Source organism: Megalops cyprinoides, chromosome 2, assembly GCF_013368585.1.
Source record: "Megalops cyprinoides isolate fMegCyp1 chromosome 2, fMegCyp1.pri, whole genome shotgun sequence".
NCBI lineage: Eukaryota > Metazoa > Chordata > Actinopteri > Elopiformes > Megalopidae > Megalops > Megalops cyprinoides.
Genome location: NC_050584.1, coordinates 66149676 through 66159015, shown reverse-complemented (window position 1 = coordinate 66159015; position 9340 = coordinate 66149676). Strand labels below are relative to the sequence as shown.

The 9340-nt window shown below is 51.8% G+C and overlaps 1 protein-coding gene across 1 annotated transcript in view; it reads left to right on the top strand.

The window, feature by feature from the left end:
* map3k15 (mitogen-activated protein kinase kinase kinase 15) overlaps positions 1-7756 on the top strand; it is a 35270-nt gene extending 27514 nt beyond the window's left edge. Inside the window, 11 exon segments of the mRNA XM_036520760.1 lie at positions 552-560; positions 1216-1393; positions 2499-2538; positions 2540-2674; positions 3030-3215; positions 3573-3678; positions 4576-4807; positions 6296-6408; positions 7078-7184; positions 7463-7539; positions 7645-7756. Of these exon segments, the coding sequence (XP_036376653.1) occupies positions 552-560; positions 1216-1393; positions 2499-2538; positions 2540-2674; positions 3030-3215; positions 3573-3678; positions 4576-4807; positions 6296-6408; positions 7078-7184; positions 7463-7539; positions 7645-7738 (1277 nt within the window). The 3' untranslated portion in view covers positions 7739-7756.
* Positions 7757-9340: the final 1584 nt, after the last annotated feature.

The following is a 9340-nucleotide window of genomic DNA, read 5'->3' as shown; positions in this document are numbered from 1 at the left end:
CCAACGCCTGCGAGAACGGAGCCTCTGCTCGGAACATCTGCCCCGGGGCACACCTCGCATAACTCCCTGAAAACAACGCCTCATTCAGTCTGCAGACAATCCCACAATCACACGGTTTCCATGGCTCTCACCTTCCCCAGGGATCGTCCCGGAACCCACCCCCCAGTGCTTTCCCAGAACGCACTGCAGCCCCAGCTGGAACGTCATTTGGAGACTAAAATGCCTCTGTTCTGCATGTTAGGCTGTGTGCCTAATGATGGTGCATACTGTGTGTATAAACACAAGGTGGATCCGAGCTCTGAATCCCTGCCATTCTGAGTGACTGCTTGAGTGTGTGGGATATCATGACTTGCTGAATGGTAATACTAATGATAATGTGTGTTTATATAGTTGTGTATTACATATTGCTGTGTACCAGTGTGCACTAATGGCTGTATTGAGGAGGTGGGCGTGCTTGGCTGGTGATGCTGGTGGTGACTCTGTGTCTCCCTCTCTCCCCCTCGGTGTTGGACCGCGGTTCTGCTGGCATGTTGGGATGTTCTGTGTGGCAGTGTGGCAAGGTTTGTTCTGATCCGATGTCGTATGGCGGATGGCTCCGCGCTCCTTTTGGTGTCGTGCAGTCTTGTGTCTCGTGTCATATTGTGTTGTTTAGGGCTGTGTCTCATTGTGTCGTGTTGTGTGTGCTGTCATGGGGGGGGAGGGGGGGGTCACCCTGTGGTGTTCCTGAGTTGTGTGGAACTCCGGGGGCTGCTGCCTACTGCTGCTGGCTACTCAGGCTCTCTCTCCCTTTCCCTCTCTCTATCTCTCTTTCTTTCTCTCCCTCTCTCTCCCTTTCTCTCTCTCTCTCTCTCTCTCTCTCTCCCCCCCCTCTCTCTCTCTCTCCCTCTCTCTCTCTGTCTTCTCAGTCTGTCACTGTGGTTTTCTTTCTCTGTCTCCCACTCTGCCTTCCTCTTCCTGTTTCCTTATCTCCTTTGTTATTTATTCTTTCTTGTTATCTCTCTTCCTCTTTCTCCTCTTTTACACACTCTTTCTTGGCTGATGGCAGCTTCATCTCTCTCCTGCGTCCTCCTTCTCCTCCAAAGCGGACCCTCACGCACCACCCTTGTGCTGTTCTTTCCTGAGATCAGCCTCTGAGAGAGAGCAGGGGCGAGGGCGCTGACGCTGACGCTGTGCCTGTCGGCTGACGTGACCCCGTGTCCGTCTGTCTGTCCGCAGACTACATTCGCAGCGTGTCGCTGCCGGTGCAGCTGCAGGTGGAGGCCGCCGGGAGCAGCAGCAGCGAGCACGGGTCCGTCTCGCCCGACTGCGACTCCAAACACGACGTCTTCTTCGAGAAGAAGAAACGCTCGGGCTCTGAGAACCTCATCAAGCCGCCCAGCTCCAACTTCCTCAGGTGAGATCCAGCTTCCTCAGGTGAGCTCCAGCTTCCTTAGGTGAGCTCCAGCTTCCTCAGGTGAGCTCCAGCTTCCTCAGGTGAGCCCCACTTCCCCTCAGGTGATCCACAGAACCCTCAGGTGAGCTACAGAACCCCCAGGTGAGCCACAGAGCCCTCAGTTGAGCTGCTCAGCCCATGGCTCTGGCTCCGGGAGTCGGGGATATTTATTGAGCGGAGGTATTTACCCTGGCTGAGCGTGCGGGGGACCGTGGCGCTGCGGTGTGCAGTAAAGTGCTCAGGGCTGGAGAGCACCCTGGTAACGCAGTTTTAAAGAGCGCCGTAATGGCCTGGCCCCCTGATCCAACTGTAATGTGATAATGCCTTTTACTGCCGTGCTCTCAGATTCCCGTGAGAGCCACGCTTCTGAACTCATCAGCCCTGATTGTTTTATGACACCAGGTGACCCCACACACCTGTCTCCTGCTCCGCCAGTCCGCCAGGCGACCGGTGCATGTGTCAACACTCCCTACTGTCCCGCTGTGTGTGTGTGTGTGCGTGCATCATTATGTGCACGTGTCTGTTTGTGTGTGTGTGTATGTGTGTGACTGTGTGCACAGACACATCAGTATGTAAGTGCATCATTATGTGCACGTGTCTGTTTGTGTGTGTGTGTATGTGTGTGACTGTGTGCACAGACACATCAGTATGTAAGTGCATCATTATGTGATTGTTGTGCGTGTGTGTGTGTGTGTGTGTGTTTGTGTGTGTGTGTGTGTGATTGTGCATGCGTGTGTGTCCACAGTTCACATACGACGGAGCAGCACTGTGACACGGCTCAGACTTTTTGCTCAGGCTGGTGACCTCACAGTGATGCAGGACTCAGAGAAACTCCTCAGACAGGCTGCTGAGTTACACACTGATGTCAGAGTGATGTCACCTCCACATGTGGCATGTGTGGAGATGTGTAGCTGCTAAAAATGATCACTGACTGCAGACCCTCAATATGATGGTAACAGTGCAGTTACTCCATGTCATGATGCCCTGAAGGCTGTGTCATACGAGGCTCACTCTGACATTGCTGTGCGGACGGGGCGTGTCTGTCCCCCCCACCCCCCCACCACAGCGTCCCAGATGAGGGCTCTGTTTCAGAGGACCGCAGCGCACCCCCCCTCCCCTGAGGACCGGGACTCGGGCCTCTTCCTGCTGAAGAAGGACAGCGAGAGGCGGGCCATCCTCTACAAGGTCCTGAATGAGGATCAGGACAAGGTCATCTCCAACCTGATGGAGAACCACATACAGGTAAGGCTCTCTCTCTCTGTCCCTGTCTGTCTGTCTCTCTCTTTTGCTTTCCCTCTGTCTCTCTCTCTTTCTCTTACTCAATTTCAAATTCAAATTTCCAAATTCAAATGTTTGATTGGCATTACTGTTTCAGTAATAACATTCATACAATCAGACATATCTCTCTGAGGGATTCAAGGATTCAATCTGGTTTATCTAGAAAACAGGACAGCTATAAATCAGTATGTGTAAAGTATGTGTGTGTATGTATGTGATAGCTCTGTGTGTGTGTGTGTATTTGTGTGTGTGAGTGTGTGTGATGGCTGTGTGAGTGTGTGTGTGTGTGTGTAATGGCTCTGTGTGTGTATCTTCACAGGGAGGTGAGGAGCTGAAGCTCTCTGTAGATCACATCAAGCAGATAATCTGCATCCTGCGAGACTTCATCCGTTCCCCCGAGCGACGCGTCATGGCAACCACCATCTCTAAGCTCAAGCTGGACCTGGACTTTGACAGCACCTCCATCAACCAGATCCAGTTGGTCCTGTTCGGGTTCCAAGACTCGGTGAGTGGGTCGTCCACCTTGGGGGGAGGGTTACGGGGTGGAGTGGAGAGATCGGGGGTCTGCAGCTGTAGGGCAGAGATGGAGGAAGTGTAATTAACTGTACAGAAACAGGCTGGCTGGTATTATATGCAGACTGAGCATCTGGAGCAGCAGATAGATGTATGAATCATCAGGATTAACATATTTCTGTAGAACAGTGAATCAACTGGATTCACAAATCATCAGGATCAGTGAATAAACTAGTTTAATGAATCATCAGGATCGTTACATTTCAGTGGAACAGTCCATCAACTGGATTCAGGAATCATGTGGATTAATGAGTCATCCTGGATAAATGAATCTCTCACCTGCCTGCAGGTTAACAAGGTTCTGAGGAACCACCACATCAAGCCCCACTGGATGTTCGCCATGGACAACATCATCCGCCGAGCCGTGCAGGCTGCCGTCACCATCCTGATCCCGGGTACGAGGGCGGGGCTGGGGGCACTGTGTGATGAGACACTGCTCACTGCATCAGGTTTCGTGTGTCAGACAGTGCACACTGTACCAGGGTCAGTGTGATAAACTGTGTACTCTACCAGGGTCAGTGTATAAGAAATTGTGTACTGTTCCAGGGTCAGTGTGTGAGACATTGCATACCATACACGGTCAGTATGTGAGACCTTTTGACCTGTACCAGGTCCTGTATTGTACTAGGTTCAGTATGTGAAACATTATGTACTGGGCCAGTGTCAATGTTTTAGGCATTTTCTACTGTACCAGGGTCAGTATTTGAGACATTATGTACCTCACCAGGGCCTGTGTGTGAGACATTGTGTACTGTACCAGGGTCAGTATTTGAGACATTATTTACCTTACCAGGGCCTGTGTGTGAGACTTCTTGTACTGTACCAGGGCCTGTGTGTGAGACTTTGTGTACTGTACCAGGGCCTGTGTGTGGGTGTGGCATTATGTTCCAGGGTCAGTGTGCATGTCGCTCTGTGTGCTGGCGTGACTCAGCGCTGAAGAATGGGGATAATCTGACACCCTGTTCTTCTGAGCTGAGTCTCTCTGCCAAATGACCTCTGCTCTGCAGCCCGGCTGTCTCTCTCACGAGTTCTCCCTCCTGTTCTCACGCTCAGAGTGCTCTCTGGTGGGTGTCCTGAGTATTACACCTTCAGATTTTCACCTGGGCTTATCCTGATGGGAATTTTCCGCTTGCTCACCTCTGTAAATGCTGCTAAATAAATAAATGTAAATGTAAATACTGGTCCTGAGTTTTCGCCTGTTTGCATTTGATTCTATGACTTGTCAGCATGATGACTGTGACTATAATCACACAATGACAACTTCTCTCTCCCCCCATCCCACCTCCACACAGAGCTGCAGACCCACTTTGGACCGGCGTCCGAGAGCGAGGGGGCAGACAAGGATGCGGACGAGGTGGACGAGGAGGAGGGGGCCGAGTTTGGGGGGGCGGAGCCGGTGGTGCCCGAGGACCCCGGCCTGACCTCGGGGGTCAGCACCCTGAGCTCCGTGCTATCCCAGGAGTCCCAGCGGACGCAGCACCCGCTGGGGGCACAGCTGGGCCGTCTGAAGCAGGAGACGAGCCGGTATGAGCCTCCGGGCGCCACACCGGAGCACGCTGGGAGAGACAGGCCCTTCACTGTCTCCCACAGCCACTGGTTTACCTCTGCCTTATTTCCTACCCCTCACTGTCCTCCTTTATCTCTCTTTCTCTCTCAATGCTTCTTGCTGTCCTCCTGTAGCTCTCTCTGTATCTCTCTCTCTCCTTTTCTCTGTCTCTGTGTCTCTGCGTCTCTCTCTCTCTCTCTCCCTCCCTCTCTCTCTCTCTCTCTCTGTCTCCCTCTCTCTGACTCTCTCCCTCCCTCTCTCTCTCTCCCTCCCTCTCTCTCTGCCTCTCTGTCTCTCCCTCCTTCATTCTCTGTCTCTCCCTGTTTCTCTCAATGCACTGCGCTCTCTGCATACCCCTCAATTTCAAATTGCAGACAGCTTTATCGGCACGAGCAGCAGCGTCTCTCCCTGCAGCTCTCTCAGAGGCTGCCCATGCGCTCGCGTTTTGGGTGCACGCAGGCCCGTGGCCACGCCCTTGACCCGTGCGGGAGCGCTGAGCAGGGTGAAGACGAGGCGTGAGGGCCGTCAGATCAGGGGCGGGCTGGGCTGCACAGGCGTCTGTCAGAAATAGAACACGCTGGCACGCCAGGCTGGCACGGCGCTCCGGCACATGCAGAGGGAGCAGACACGTTACCCCAGCGTGGGTCAGGATTAGTTTTATCACGGAATATTCTAGCGCACCTGTTGTGCTGGTGTAAATATCTCTTTACGCATAATGTTGGTTCCTGTTATAGTGACTATCCAGCTTACTGGGGGAACGGTTTTCTGTGCATTCTTGGATGTGTAGGGCTCTGTGCTGAAGCAGATGGACTTGCTCTTTAGATTAACCCTTTCGTACGTGACATTTTATGTTATGTAGCGTGCGTGTTATGTTACATGGTTCGTTATATTTTCATTAGCATTATTAAGCTTCTCATAGTTTTCACCGTTGCATTTCCTATACCTTGTAAAAATTTGGTGTGTTATATAATCTGAGTGCCATTGTTTTGGATATAGAAACGAGGTGGATATTTACCTCCTAAACATGCATCGGTAGGAGTACTCCTCTGCCTTTGTAGAGGCCTTCAGGGTTTCACTCCGATGTTTGTCCCACTTACCACAGTCTGGCTGTGTGGATATCATGCCTCTCCTCTATGAAGGCTGGTTGAAACTCTCAAAAAAAAACTTGGAACAAAGTGTAATAGGAATATTATATTATTATATTATATTTGTTTATATTTATTATTTATGATATCAGCTGCACTGAGAGCTGTGCTATTTGGGGGTCATCATGTTTTTTGGTTTTTTAAATTTTATGTGAAGGCTCAGGTCTGACAGCACCGCTCAAACGAAGACGAAGCACTGCTGTACTCTACTCTGTCTAATGCCGTAGCCCTTGTTAGTGAAATGTTAAACAGTGCCGAACTCAAAGTGCAGGCTCTCTTCGCTCTTCGCCCTGTGTGAAACTCTCTCTCCTGTTCTCTCAGACTGCTGGAGGACCTGGTGCAGAAGGAGAAGGAGTACCAGCAGGTGCTGAGGCAGACTCTCCAGCAGAGGGCGCATGACCTGGAGCTCGTCCGGATCAAGAACAGGCCCAGCGGTATGGCGGGAGGGCGCAGGAACCAGCCTGACCCACACAGGGGCACTGAGGCAGACACACCTAACCCTGTCTGTCTGTCTCCCTGTCTCTCCTTCTGTCTGCCTGTCTGACTGATTCTCTGATTGTCTGATGTGCCTCTCATTTCCACTTCAATCCCCACCCTCAACCACCTGCTACTTGTATTACCTGCTGCTTATTTACTTGTAGTATCGTGATTTGTTATGGATTCTGTGATCTAGTGACTGTGATGTATATTAGTGTATGTACTTGACTTCCCTTAGTTTTCTAGGGTGTCTAGTTTTAGGTCAGCACAAGTTAACTTATGGTAGGGCTTGAATGGTGTTGTGCTCACACTCACTGGACTGGGAGTGTTAGGGTTAGGGTTAGGTCCGATACTGTTCATTTAATCTGGATGGATACACTTCTGTCCTCTTGTGCTGGAAGTCGCTCTGGATGAGAGCATCTGCTAACTGAATGTAGTGTGATGTCTGTTTTAAAGATGCATGCTTTGTGTTTCTCAAATGCTGTGTGATTTCATCTGTCTTTCCTCTAGCCTCTCAGCCTGGTGCTTTCTGCCTCTCTTATTCTGTAGTCTGTCTGTCTGTCTGTCTGCCTGTTGAATTCTCTCTGAATCACACCTGCTTCTGTTCCTGGTCCTGCTCTCCATAGAGATCGTTCCACCCTCCATTTTTCACATCCCAGCTGACCGGGAACCAGACAAGGAGCTCACGGACTGGCTGAAAGAGCAGGGGGCAGATGCAGACACCATAGAGAAAGTGAGTGTGCACAGCGCAGTCAGAGGGACTGAGAGAGGGGAGCTTGGGAAGGATCCCGGAGGACTGGAGCTTTCTCTCTCCATATTTCTGTTGATAGTGATCCTGGCCCTGATTTTTTACTGTGCAGCCCAGAGCGGCCTGTTGGACTCTCCTTTGCATGCACTTTTTTATGGAACCAAACATGAAACACCCCTCTCCGGGGTCTGCCGGTTCCTTCCTGTGGCACTCTGTGTTCATAAGAGATGGTGACTGTGTGCTCCGGCTGCTCTCTCCCGCAGTTTGTGATGGAGGACTACACTCTGAACGACGTCCTCAATGACGTCACCAAAGAGGACCTGAGATACCTGCGGCTACGGTAAGCCTGGCCAGACTCTGCGGTGAATGGTGTGTGATGCGGATTACTCATACAGGTGTGTGTGATCAGGATGGTTTGTGTCTCTCTCTTTTGGGCGCGGCGCAGGGGCGGGGTCCTGTGTCGGATCTGGAGGGCGATCCAGAAGCACCGAGGCCGAGAGCAGAGGAGACAGCAGAGGGGCGGAGACAATGCAGAATGATGGGATCCCCCCCCCCCCCCCCCCCAAAAAAAAAAAAAAAAAAACTGCACACAGTCCTGGAAGACCGCGGACACACACACACGCACAGTCACACACTGCAGCCCTCTCTTGACTCTCATAGAGTGGGTAGATCCTGCTCAAGCTGCCTCCTCTTTGATGTCCTCTCTTCCCACTCTTCCTCTGATTCACTGTCTTTTTTCTCTCCCCCTGATTGGTCAGTTTCCTGACTGCGCTAGCCGCAGTGCTCCTTGATCCTCTCTTTGTATAGTCAGCACTGAAACCAGGTCAGCTGTTGTCTCTTTTTCAGATTAATTGGTTGTTTGCAAACAAGTCGGATCCAGATAATTCCCGTTGCTTCTAAACACATTTTATTGTGGTATTTCAAAGACATCAACAACTCCCTTATCAATCTATACACTGTTCCACCCTGGCCCCCACTCCACACTGCTGCTCTCCCTGCTGCTCCACTCTGCTGCTCTGATCACTGCTGCTCCACACTGTTGCTCTGATCACTGCTCCACACTGCTGCTCTGATCACTGCTCCACACTGCTGCTCTGACCACTGCTCCACACTGCTGCTCCACACTGCTGCTCTGACCGCTGCTCCGCAGTGCTGCTCCACACTGCTGCTCTGACCACTGCTCCACACTGCTGCTCCACACTGCTGCTCTGATCACTGCTCCACACTGCTGCTCTGATCACTGCTCCACACTGCTGTAAAAAGCCTATTGTAATGTATCCAATGAATATGCAGTTTGTGGTGCAGGGCCATTAGCAGGAGGGAGAGAGGTATAGTGACCCACGTCCTGAAACTGTAGCCTTTGCTCTATTGATCAGCTCCAAACTCATGCTTCATGCGCTGGACCTATTCGCCTGTTCAGTCTTTACATCTGAGAGTCGAATGTGTCTCATACATATTGGGAGAATGTAAGAATGTTCCACCAGTGCCACACACACACACACACACGCCCAGAACGGATGCACCACACACTGCGACCAGCAGGGGGAGCTGTACCAAACCTCTCACCAGTCCTGATCTCCCCACACCGCCAATGACTGAGCACCCGGCCACTAAATGGGAGAGGGGGGGCAGGTCCGCACCCCTGTGGATGTGACAGAGGACCCTGACGAGGAGCCCGTGTCGCCGTCCCGTCAGCCAGTACATCAGGACTGTGGCTGTTTCTCAGCCTGCTGGTGAGGAGACGGAGGAGCTCTGCTAGGCAGGAGGCCATGGATGGTGTGGGGGAGCCCTGTGGAGTGAAGCGGGCGTACATTAAGGAGCTGCACTGGAGTGGCCTGCCAGTTTGTGCCGCCGTGCTTCAAAACAGGAGAAAATCACACACGCATGAAAGCATCCCAAATCTCCAACAGCATCTGAGGGTGTCGGTGCCGAGAGAGTAACCCCAACGTTTTAATGTCCGAAGGCTTGTGTGTTTAACATGTTGGGGGCTCGATAGGGGCCTATTGCGGTGAGAAGTCTCACCAGGCTTACCTGTGTGTGTGTCTGGTACTGTGGTTCGAATACCAGGTGCAAATGGCTTATATAGTTGTGTCCCCGTGTGCTGATCCTGGATCAGTTTTGGTCAGGACTCTCAGACTTGC